Genomic DNA, 12,519 nt, shown 5'->3' with positions numbered 1-12,519 from the left:
TACATGGTTATATCCCATTAAATGATATGAATACAGGGTGGGCATAGTTGTATCAGTCTGCTGCCTAAACTATACATTGTGTCAACATAAACCCATAGTGAAATTAATTCAGACCCTCCTCTGTCAGAAAACATGTAGTTTACTATCAAAAAAGCGTAATTGTAGACGTAGGGGTCACTTATACAATAGGCGATACATGCCATTAATAGGGCTGTGTATTGGCACCAACCTGGCGATACGATACGTATCACGATACAGGGCTCACAATGCGATATATCACGATACTTTAAAAAACTTCATACAATCTAATTTAATCTAAGTGGAAATAGTATGATTTGTAAACAATCAGAACGGTGGGAGCTCAATAACAGGTCCTGTAGCATCCAATATCATGCCACTTTTTTCAACAGTTTTAAACACTCTGCCTTCTCCATTGTGGAAGACAAAATGAGCCCACACTTCAGCTCTGTACACCCCAGGAGCCAGCCTAACGCGTTTAGATTCTGCCATCGCCAGCGGGGTGCTAATGCTAATGCAGAGCTGTACTTACTTGCAGTGTACTGGAGACACCAAATGGATCAAGATAGATCACAGCACTGCCACCTCGCGGCCGGGTGAATAAACAACACAAAAGTAACTACTGTCTGCCATCTAGCTGCCGGGAGTTGAATAAAAACACACTTAATAAAAAAATCGATACAGCGTTTTTGAGAATCGATACAGTATCGCGAAACGTAATATCGCGATATTCAAGTGTATCGATATTTTCTTACACCCCTAGCCATTAAATTATCTTAATACAGAAAGGGCATAGTTTTATCAGTCTGCAGCCTAAACTATACATTGTGTCAACATAAACCCATAGTGAAATTAATTCATCAGACCCTCCTCTGTCAGAAAACATGGAGTTATCTATGAAAAAAGCGTAATTGTAGATGTAGGAGTCATCACACTATAGGCAATAAATGGTTATATCCCATTAAATGATATGAATACAGGGTGGGCATAGTTTTATCAGTCTGCTGCCTAAACTATACATTGTGTCAACATAAACCCATAGTGAAATTAATCCATCAGACCTTCCTCTGTCAGACTACAACTATTTCATCACCGCAGAGATAATTATTAAAGCTTATAAACTGCAGTTTTAATCCTTTTAAAAGAGGTCTGTGTGTAACTCCAGCATCAGTAGCAGTAATGCTAGTAAATCTACTGAATAAAAAACATTAGTTGTAGAAAATGGAAATATAGGGGTAAGTTTTCTTTCCTATTTTAGTGAAATACTTTATTCTACTTTGTAAAATTAAAGGGAAACTCCAGAGAAGTAGTTATACAGTGTTTTAAATGTTTAGCTCCATTCAGCTCCATGCATTGAGGACTCCCTCGCGGGCTCCCTCTAGCGGTGATGGGGTATAATGTGATGTAGCGGGGGAGGGGGCGGGGCTCTACATAACCCGGATGAGGCTGAGCTTCCGGGGTCTGTAGCTGGAGCGCCGGAGGAAGAGAAGGATCAGCTGAACTACAGAAGGTATGAAGAAGTTTCTCTCTCTCTCTCTCTCTCTCTCTCTCTCTCTCACTCTCTCACTCTCTCTCTCTCTCTCTCTTTAAGGTTAGTGAGCGCAAGATGATAATCTACACAGATTTCTCCTCTGAAAACTGTTTATTTGGGTGTAAAGCGCTTCTGTTTATTTACAGTAAGCTTAGATTTACAGATTCTTTCAGCACTGAGGCAGGAGCATTAGCATTAGCAAAATTAGCTTGTAAAATGACCCAGTGTTGTTACCAATACCACACCTAACAGCTAAAGTTAATTATAAAGGAAAGGATTAAACATTACAGACAGCTTGTACATTATCCTACCATTTAGACTATATAACAACAACGTAATACAAATTTAATGTGTTTAAGGCTTCTAGTAGTATATTATAGTTTGAAATTGCCTGCTAGCTTAGCTTGGTTATCGAAATAGCATTGGTTAGGTTACCTAAAGTGGGCTAGAAACTTCACTTACCTTCAAAGTGAATGTACCCTTCTATCCAGTTGCTGTTTTTAAAAAAATTTTTTTAAATATTTTTCTCCATCGTTCGTGGTACATAAAATCACACAGCTTTTTGCAGAGATTTAAAAAAGAGTTAGCAATAGTAAAATGTTTAATGATGTGATTTATTTTGTGAGAATAATGTTTAAGTGTTCTTCTACAGTGGGAGCTGATATGTGTCCTTAACGCGACTGACAGAGAGAAAAAGAGAGCTGTTTAATAGGCAGAACTGGCCCATAATAGGGGACCAAAGTAGCTGGTGTTAACTAGCTAGCTAATGTTGCCAGCGTTTCTTTTTTAACCAGTAGCTAACATTATCTAGCTAGCCAATGTTCCCAGTGTTTTTTAACCAAGTAGCTAATGTTCTCTAGCTAGCCAATGTTCACAGTGCTTTTTTTAAAGAAGTATCTAATGTTACCTTGCTGGCTAATGTTGCCAATGTTTTTGTCCTGTCACCTAGTGTGGACTTTTTAAGAGGGATCTTGCAACACAGTAGCGATAGCAGCGAGAGTGGTGGCTGAGTTGTGAGAGCAGCTCTTAACAGAAGAGGAAAATACAGGCAGTTGCGTAGAAGATGCTTCTGCTACTTTTAAGTCACATGTCTGGCTGCATTTTGGCTCCAGTGGAAACAATAAACGGTAACAGAGTGACCAACAAGACACAAACCATATATAAATACTGTAAGTAAATCCTACACGTGACTGTTTCATAGGCAGTTGTACTAATCCCTTAGCTCTGTACTGTATTTAAAAAATGTTCTGTCTCTGTTTGCACTTCAAGCATAGTCTTAATATGACTAATTATGGTTATGCATAGTTAAATTACAAGAGATTTAGGAGAAAATAACACAAACCATAGACTTAATATGACTGATTGTGGTTTGCACGTATTGTTTGCACTTTATAAGACCTAAAAAAATATATTTTTGTTATTCTTATTTTTATTTCTTATAGAATCAATGTAAGAGAAACCAGCCTGTTAAGTTTGCGTTATATGATTTTGTCAAATAAAACAAAAACTAGTTTTCAAGCCATTTTTCATTTTTGAAGTTTTCATTAAAGTTTTATTTTTAAATCTCGTTCTCGTGAACCCATTATCGTGTCTCGTCTTGTGATATTAGTGTCTCGTCACACCCCTAATTAAAATGTAATTGCTGGAGCTGTGATGGTATGTAGATGCAAGAGATAAGTCTCCACTGATACTGTACTTTGTATAAAAGAACATTTATTATAATAAAATAATTAAAAAGCACCCGGGTTTCTTTGTGAAAGAGAACGTTAGCCAATCTTATCCTGAGCTCTCTGCCTCGTCATCGACCCACTCAATCTGTAAAACCCAAGGATTTATGTCTTTCGGTCCCTCGTCTGGAAAAAAGTAATATTATCTAAATATGGAAAAAGTTAAGAGTCAGGACAAGAATTCACTCTCTCTCAAGCAAATTCATTCCAAACTGCTGAAATACACTGAGTTCATATAGTAATTTTATTCACTAAACGTTTTGTTACATTTCCAGGACAACTAACAGGAATTGATGATATTTAAGGTGGAAGTGCTAGAATGATTTACTGCTTTAGTAACATTTAATTAGAGTTGATGAAATTTGGAGCTGCTGCTCTGAATCTGCTGGTGTAGAGTTTCTGCTGCTCTCTGGTTCTGCAGATGAAGTTGGGCTTCGACCAGATGCTATGATACGCCACCGTTTACTAAATTGATTTAGTAAACAAATCAGTTAAGGTATTGATGTGGAGCTGCAGTCTTTCTAGGTAAAAAGCACAATTACAATTACATTTCTCACCAAATTTTCACTTGTGATCTACATAAAAAGGACTTTAGGAGTGCATATCACTGTTAGTCTGAAGCTAATGTGTTGGAAAATAATGTTATCTGGAGTTGTAAAAAAGGAATGTTTTATAAATTAGTGTGAAGGAAAAAAGCTTTGGACATCATTGGTCACGTGATCAATGTAGAATGATTTTGGCACAAGCCTCGAAGCTTCAGATTAAAGGGTAACATTTTTTTCTTCTTTCTTTACGTTCTCAGGTTCTAGTGAGACCAGAAAAGAATCAAGACTGTTTGTCTAAACAGTGGGCGGTCTTTATAAAGGCAGTAAACAGGCGTCAGCCTGATTATTGCAAGTGGTAAAATGTGGGCTACCTCTAGTGGCTGGAGGACCACCAGCACCCCTTTTACACTAAGGACTTAGAAGTGGGAAAAATACTGAAACATTTATGGTAATATGAAGATGTCTCAGATGTCAATATAGGCACCTCAGGCAGTTCTCTTCAGTTAATTGACCTGATTTTATTGTAATATACAACTGCATTTTTTTGTGTTTTCCAGAAATGAAATTATTCTTCTGAACTTCATCACCAACAACCAGGATATTTAACTAAGAGCAGTGTTAAACTGCTGAAAGAGTTGAAGCACAAGCCGTCCTGAAGAATCTCCAGAACACGCAGACATTTTTTGATACGTTTAACAGACAAATGAAGCCAAGTCCTGACATGGAGAAACAGCAGCACTCTGTCAAGAGTTTTACTAAACAGAGTGATCTCAAAATTCACCAGCACATTCACACAGGAGAGAAACCACATCACTGCTCAGACTGTGGGAAGAGTTTTACTAAACAGAGTAATCTCAAAATTCACCAGCGCATTCACACAGGAGAGAAACCGTATCACTGCTCAGACTGTGGGAAGAGTTTTACTAATCAGAGTAATCTCAAAATTCACCAGCGCATTCACACAGGAGAGAAACCATATCACTGCTCAGACTGTGGGAAGACTTTTAATCAACAGAGTACTCTCCAAAAACACCAGCGCATTCACACAGGAGAGAAACCGTATCACTGCTCAGACTGTGGGAACAGTTTTACTGCACCAAATACTCTCAAAATACACCAGCGCATTCACACAGGAGAGAAACCGTATTACTGCTCAGACTGTGGGAAGGGTTTTACTACACAGAGTAATCTTAAAAAACACCAGCGCATTCACACAGGAGAGAAACCGTATTACTGCTCAGACTGTGGGAAGAGTTTTACTGAACCGAGTAGTCTCAAAATACACCAGCGCATTCACACAGGAGAGAAACCGTATTACTGCTCAGACTGTGGGAAGAGTTTTAATCAACAGAGTAATCTTCAAAAACACCAGCGCATTCACACAGGAGAGAAACCGTATCACTGCTCATACTGTGGGGAGAGTTTTAATCAACAGAGTAAACTCAAAAAACACCAGCGCATTCACACAGGAGAGAAAACTCCATCTCAAATCTGTTAGAAGGCAATTAAAAGTGCAAATCGTAAATCTTTCAGACAGAACACCTTATCCTACACAAATGTTTCACTTTGTCACTTGGGACACGTTCCACCAGAAACAAACATGAACTGAATTTAACAATGGATTTTACAGGTTCAGCAAAATGAATCTCATCCAGCGATCATGTTTATTGAGCTCCATGTTATGTTTTCTAATATGTTCAATATTCCAGGACATTCTTTGTGAGACAGAGCTGAGCTTTTAGGGTAGTTACGGTAGGAGTTCAGTTCTGAAGAATGGAAAAAACGTAGTCTTTAAAATTTAGATGTCATAGTGAGTAGGATTCTTAGCTGGCAACTAAATGTTTTGGACCAAACCTTCAGAGCTTATGATTTTAATGATTTTAACCCCCTTTCTAGTATATGCAGATTTGATTATTTCTATTAATTTCTAGTATCTCTTTTTTCACTCTGTGGAAGCCGTCCTCAGTTCCCCAAGCTTAGCATAGCTTAGCTTAATGCTATTAACTGCTAGGCCCATCTGTATGAAAGAAGAACTGAAAACACCACCTGAGGAACTCCAGAGAGAGTGCTCCCAAAAGTGAGACCCAGAGCCGCAGAGAGACGACACTGCTGGGTATTGCCATGTGGACCAGAGGAGCATCCAGACTCTGCAGAGAGGCCAACAAAATCCTTTCCAGAGGTTAAATAAAACGCTCAAGCTGTAGTTCTCAAACTGAAATCAACCCACTCCAGGCTTGTGTAGTGCAGTAAGGTTGTGGGCTCATTCATTCCCTCTGATGGGGTTCTTGTTTGTCTATGGTTCAGTCGTTCTGATTAAAAATCTGTTACCATAGAGGGATATTTGGTTGTTGTATTACTCAAGTTTTATGCTCTCTTATCTTTTTCTTATTGAATATTATATGTTGTTTAAGGTTTTTAATCTCCAAAATGTACTAAGAATATCCAAATCTTGTAGTTTCTTAATTGTTTTTATCCACTATAAACTATTATCTTTGTATTGCTTCACCTCTATATTTACTCATCTGTGTGTTTTAATAAACGGCTTTTATATTGCAGATCTGCAATCTCATTGTGTTTTCTCAACATATGTTTGACATGAAACCTATAGGCCTGAGATTGTCTCATGTTATTATTTGTTAAATACTCAAAGGTGCCCAACAGAGAAATCCAATGTAAAATGGATTTGTGTTGAAGTGTAACATAATAGTCAATTTAAGATTGAAATTCGGAAAAAAATATGTTTTTTGTTAATGGTTCAGGCTTAAAAGGGTTAAATATACAATAACTTCCAAAGGTAGAGTAACATGTTTTTAACTTGATTTCATGTTTATAAGGTTTTTTTTATGCTTGTGGGTTGTGTTGTTTTTTGAAGAGCATAGTCATTCACCAACTATACTTAATTGTTATTTACTTAATTATTGACCATTATTATTGGTAGCTTGTCTAGCTAAATATCCAAACACAGCATTTGCTATTTTACTGACCAAATGTATAAACAAAGCATTTCCTGTATTACTGACTACTAGTATTGATAGCTAGCTAACTAAATATCCAAACAACAGTATTTGCTGTTTTACTGACCATTATTATTGATAGCTAGATTAGCTAAATGTACAAACAAAGCAGTTTCCTTTTTTTACTGACCAATGTAAGTGTTTCAGCACTAGTAACAGTGTGTAACAGACTGGTAAATTTGTTTTATTTCTTGCAATTTATTTTCTTGTAATTTGTGTTCTCTTTCAAGCATTCATTTGGTATCTCACTATGGGATACACCCCTCTCGCATATGTTCAAAATAGTCATTGTATTGGTGTAAATAGTTTAAAAAGAAAAGCAGTACAGAGTACATATTTCATTTATTTTCTGTGTTAATGCAGGAAGGTTAGCTAAAAGTGATTAAGGGATCTACTGAGGGAGAAGTTTACAAGTGAGGGTGGAGTAGAGGATTGGAACGGGCCCGCCCACGGGACGAGAGAGAACAGCGGAGATGCGGGAGTAGCAGCGCGGGAGAGGCGAGGAGGAAAAAGTTCCTCACAGGCTGAACTAAATTCACTAATAATCAGTATTAATTAAACTAAGCGGTAATTTTAAGGACACTGAAGTCCATACTGAGAGTGTGCTGGTGGATAAAGCTGGGATAATCTCTCTATAAGTAAAGTTCTGTTAGCACTGTTAGCTTAGCCAGCTCGGCTAGCTGTGTTTAGCCTCGTGTATTAGCTGCTCTGCGCTAGCCGTGAACTCTCCGCTGCAGCGCCGCTCCGACAGACTGTTCCCCGGACTGACTCGCGCTCTCTCCGCCTCCACTGAACACCAGGACCGCTAACACTGCTAACCAGAGAGCGCTCTGAGTCCCCGCGTGGATCAGAGTTCCTCTGAGGGAAAACGCTCCGTGCTGCAGGACCCCGCGCTCTGCTCCCGCTCATATTCACTGAATCTGAGGTAAATCTGAAACTCTTATTTCTGCTCGTTAGAGTAAAGCGGACATTAAGCTCCGAACCTATGGAGCCAAATCAGGGACAAAAGTTTTGTCAATTTGAAAAAAAAAATTGAAACTGAAAGTTTAAGTATTATGCTTGAACTTTGAAAAATACAAAAATATATTCGAAATAAATATAAGTGTATTAAATAATTTTTCAGCTTGTATATAATTTTGATTCAATTCGAAAATAGTTTTAAACAATTTTAGTTTTTTAAATTTTCACTTTTTTGTGTATTTTGATATTTGAGATCTTCTATTTTTCAGGTGCAATTTTTTTTTCACAGTTTCGATTTTTTTTTTCAGGGTTGAAATCTTTTTCTTTTACTTTCAGATCTCAGTTTTCAGGTTTCAGACTTTTGGCCCTAATTTTGCGTGTGGGCGTGGTATCATAGGAAAGGGGCGTGGTATACGGTTGAGGACCTACTCCGGAGGACCCTGTCAATGTGCCTGCGTGGATTATACCCACTAAACAAAGAGACGTTGAAACGACGTCTTTTCTAGGTCATTTTTGCACGTCCAATTTTGGTCTCCTGAAGGTGCAGACTGTGACGCCAGACGACGTCTTTTTTCTGACGTCTTCTGCACGTCCAGTATTGACGTCCCCCAGACCTCCGGATAAGGGCTAATTCTAGTTTAAATTAAGTCGTTGTGGACGTCTTTTCTACGTGAAATTTACATGTATACGTTTTTATAGACCAACTACTTTGAGGCTCCCTGCATAACTGTAGTGCCATTTCAGACGGTGGCAACTGTTCCATTGTTCCAGCTTCAGCAGTTAACTGGAAACGCATACAAAGCTAAGCCAAACAATTACTGGAACAGTTATACACAATATGCTTTACAAATAAATTGAATTTCAACCCTCTCACTTTTTCCAAAACATGTCAACCTGCAAAGAACCAGTAAAAGCAAGGGATAAATTAATTACCCCCATCTTACCACTGTTGATTTTAAATTGACCCTTTCTGTTTGGGGAAACATTAATATAATAATAAACATAATGAGTAAATCTCATTTGGGGTTAATGCCTTTATTTTACATCAACATAACATACACCTTAGATTCACACCATAACAATTTCACTAAACATTTACCTTCCCTTAAAACTATTACAGCTTTACATTACACCTTCCCTTAACAATATTATACCTTCCCTCAACACTATTATACCTTTACATTACACCAGGGGTCTCAAAGTACCGGCCCACGCGGTTTCATACGGCCCCTCACGGGTTAACAAAATAAACATACATCTGGCCCGCAATTCAATTTAATTATTTATGCTTTATTATGTTCGTTTTCATATTTTATCTTAACTTGTATTTTGGTGTGTGTGTGTGTGTGTTTTTTTTTTTTTTGCTTACGCTGCGTTGCCTGCTTTAGTAGTCTTCAGTAGCCTTCAACAGTCTAACCTTGCAGCCGTGGTGTGTCCACTAAACTCCGTAGTTATAAACATCCTGAGGTTAGCAGCGCGCTAACTGACCTGTTTATAATGTAATCCCAGCAGTGCCTCCGTGACGCTGCTCTAAACTGCTGCTGTTAGCTGCTTGGGCTGAAAGATGAACTGTAGAGAGCTGTATTATCCGGTTAGTGGGGTTATTTTATTTCATACACAGAAGAACTTAAAAAATTTCAAAACGCTCCAGACTGGCTCAGCTGAGTCCTGTAGCCCGTGGCTGGGCTGTAGCTCTGACTAAGCAAAGACTGCGGGCTTGTGGTGCTGCAGCTGCAGCTCCGACTAGTGGTTGGATGAGGAACTGCTAAATCTGAGGAAATGCTAAATCTGTCACAGCTCACAATTTTTGATTTTATATTTATTAAGCCTTATTTCAGTATCAAACGTTTTGATCAAAGTTAATATAACTTGTACTTGATGTAATTTCTATTCACTTGAATAGTTTGGTTCTTGATTGATGGAGTTTTTGGATTTCATAACATGACAAATTAAAAGGATTTATGTTAATAGAGCAACAAGCAAACATTTTTCCATGCAACTGTAATATTTGATTGAATAAATAGTATATTGAGAGTTATTTAACATTAAGGAGTAATTACATTCATTTTATATTACATCTGGTTACATTTTCTTATATTTATAAGTTACATCTGGCCCTCAGAGGACAGCCAATATGTCAATGTGGCCCTCGGCAAATATGAGTTTGAGACCCCTGCATTACACCTTCCCTTAACAATATTATACCTTCCCTTAACACTATTACACCTTTAACATTACCCCTTCCCTCAACACTATTACACCTTCCCTCAACACTATCACACCTTTAACATTACACCTTCCCTCAACACTATCACACCTTTCCACTACACCTTCCCTTAACACCATTACAACTTTACATTACACCTTTCCATTACACCTTCCCTTAACATCATTATACTTTCATTAAGATTCTAGGTCCTGAGAGACAGCGGTGTGTCCTCCACGTCTTTGTGGTGCATGTTTGAGATGCTCCGAAGTATGAAGTCCTCGGTGGCTGTCCCGTCACATTTCATGACTCCATCTGCACAAGTAGAAAAAGACAAATTAGAAATCTCAGAAAATGTTGAAGATGGCCATTTATTTTTGTCCAACAACAAACTATTTTAAATTGCCTTATTTATGTAATATTCACATAAACTTACTACTTCACACTATGGCTTAGCTAACGCTAAGCTAACGGCGGGAATACTCATTTAACACCTGACGAGAATTATCGTGCTGTTTTAATTCTCACACATCATATTAAGCTATTTTAATAATTTTTTTCCCACAACAAACTATTTTAAATTGCCTTATTTATGTAATATTCACATAAACTTACTTCTTCATGCTATGGCTTAGCTAACGCTAAGCTAACGCTAAGCTAAAGGCGGGAATACACATTTAACACCTGATGAGAATTATCGTGCCGTTTTAATTCTCACACATCATATTAAGCTATTTTAATATTTTTTTTTCCCACAACAAACTATTTTAAATTGCCTTATTTATGTAATATTCACATAAACTTACTTCTTCACACTATGGCTTAGCTAACGCTAAGCTAAAGGCGGGAATACACATTTAACACCTGACCAGAATTATCGTGCTGTTTTAATTCTCACACATCATATTAAGCTATTTTAATTATTTTTTTCCCACAACAAACTATTTTAAATTGCCTTATTTATGTAATATTCACATAAACTTACTTCTTCATGCTATGGCTTAGCTAACGCTACGCTAACGCTAAGCTAACGCTAAGCTAAAGGCGGGAATACACATTTAACACCTGATGAGAATTATCGTGCTGTTTTAATTCTCACACATCATATTAAGCTATTTTAATTTTTTTTTTTCCCACAACAAACTATTTTAAATTGCCTTATTTATGTAATATTCACATAAACTTACTTCTTCACACTATGGCTTAGCTAACGCTAAGCTAAAGGCGGGAATACACATTTAACACCTGACCAGAATTATCGTGCTGTTTTAATTCTCACACATCATATTAAGCTATTTTAATAAATGTTTTCCCACAACAAACTATTTTAAATTGCCTTATTTATGTAATATTCACATAAACTTACTTCTTCATGCTATGGCTTAGCTAACGATAAGCTAACGCTAAGCTAAAGGCGGGAATACACATTTAACACCTGACCAGAATTATCGTGTCGTTTTATTTCTCACACATCATATTAAGCTATTTTAATAAATGTTTTCCCACAACAAACTATTTTAAATTGCCTTATTTATGTAATATTAACATAAACTTACTTCTTCAGGCTATTCAAAATGCACTTGATATTGCCCCCAGTTGCCTAGGTTAATTGTGGGTGCCACAAACTTATATAACTTAACGCTAGCTTAGCGAATTTAGCCAAAGACGGTTCTTTGATTTAGCTTAGATTGGCTTATCAGCCTAGCTCTGGTTAGTGCATTGACTTAATGACCGGACAATGCTTCTACGTTAAAGCTTCGGTTACAGTAAATATTATTTGCATTACGGTCCTCAAAAGTAATTCCAATTCCATTTTAACTATGGCCACTGTTTAGCTATCGTTAGCTAGCTAGCTAGTTAGCTAACTGCCTGGGAAGAGAGGCAACGCCAGCAGGTTCAGATGATTTAAGACCACAGAGCTAAAACAACTAACACTACAAATACATTAACTTATACATATCGTCTTACCTTATAGCTTGGCAGCTGAGTCCGGTCCGGAGCGGAGCTGAGCTGAGCGAGCTGAACTGAATGAGCTGAGCTGAGCTGAGCTACTGCAGCAGCCAAAAAATGTTTAGCGTGTTTTGCCTCGGCATATCAGAGTGGAGTTTATGATGACGTGCGGTCTCAGCAAATCAGAGTAGCGTTGACTGATTGAAATCAACTTAACAATTTTCCACATAAATTGCATTTCCAAATAAAAATAAAAACATACGTAAATAAATACCTACATTCATTAATTAATTAAATAGATAAAAAATATAATACTCAAATAAATAATTAGAAATAAATGATGCTTAATCATAAATAATCTATATTCATAGTGATTAACAATATTGATAACAACAATTTTGACATACATTTAAAAATAAATATATTCTTAAATAATGTTAATTTCCTGCACCTGTATTAGACGTCCCCATGACGTCCAAAAAAGTGACCTAGTCCGACGTTCAAATGTTTAACTGCATATTGACGTCCAAGTGGGGTCATAGTTAGACGTCCAAAAAGCGGACCTAGT

General features: G+C 37.3%; 3 protein-coding genes across 5 annotated transcripts in view; all 3 read left to right on the top strand.

Moving 5' to 3' along the window:
* Nucleotides 1-12,519, top strand: part of LOC125801169 (zinc finger protein 585A-like) — a 418,011-nt gene that overhangs the window by 171,174 nt on the left and 234,318 nt on the right. The gene's annotated exons all lie outside the window — the stretch shown is intronic.
* Nucleotides 1-12,519, top strand: part of LOC125801216 (uncharacterized) — a 201,941-nt gene that overhangs the window by 47,680 nt on the left and 141,742 nt on the right. The window lies entirely within an intron of this gene.
* LOC125801465 (zinc finger protein 239-like) lies at nucleotides 1,465-6,376 on the top strand. 3 transcript variants are annotated; one of them, XM_049478234.1, is made up of 5 exons: nucleotides 1,465-1,528; nucleotides 2,499-2,718; nucleotides 3,698-3,801; nucleotides 4,079-4,269; nucleotides 4,379-6,376. In XM_049478234.1, the coding sequence occupies exon 5, from the start codon at nucleotides 4,525-4,527 to the stop codon at nucleotides 5,317-5,319; it is 795 nt and encodes a 264-aa protein (XP_049334191.1). In that variant the 5' UTR covers nucleotides 1,465-1,528; nucleotides 2,499-2,718; nucleotides 3,698-3,801; nucleotides 4,079-4,269; nucleotides 4,379-4,524; the 3' UTR covers nucleotides 5,320-6,376. The 3 variants fall into 3 exon arrangements, with proteins under 3 accessions (XP_049334191.1, XP_049334193.1, XP_049334192.1); XM_049478235.1 differs by lacking the exons at nucleotides 2,499-2,718; nucleotides 3,698-3,801 and having other exon boundaries at nucleotides 1,503-1,528; XM_049478236.1 differs by lacking the exons at nucleotides 2,499-2,718; nucleotides 3,698-3,801; nucleotides 4,079-4,269 and having other exon boundaries at nucleotides 1,478-1,528.

Source organism: Astyanax mexicanus, chromosome 4 (assembly GCF_023375975.1).
Source record: "Astyanax mexicanus isolate ESR-SI-001 chromosome 4, AstMex3_surface, whole genome shotgun sequence".
Classification (NCBI taxonomy): Eukaryota; Metazoa; Chordata; class Actinopteri; order Characiformes; family Acestrorhamphidae; genus Astyanax; species Astyanax mexicanus.
Note: the sequence above shows the minus strand (reverse complement) of the source record. Positions and strands in the feature narration are given on the sequence as shown.

Coding starts and splice junctions, on each gene's coding strand:
- LOC125801465 (XM_049478234.1), top strand. CDS start 4,525: ATGAAGCCAAGTCCTGACATGGAGAAACAGCAGCACTCTGTCAAGAGT.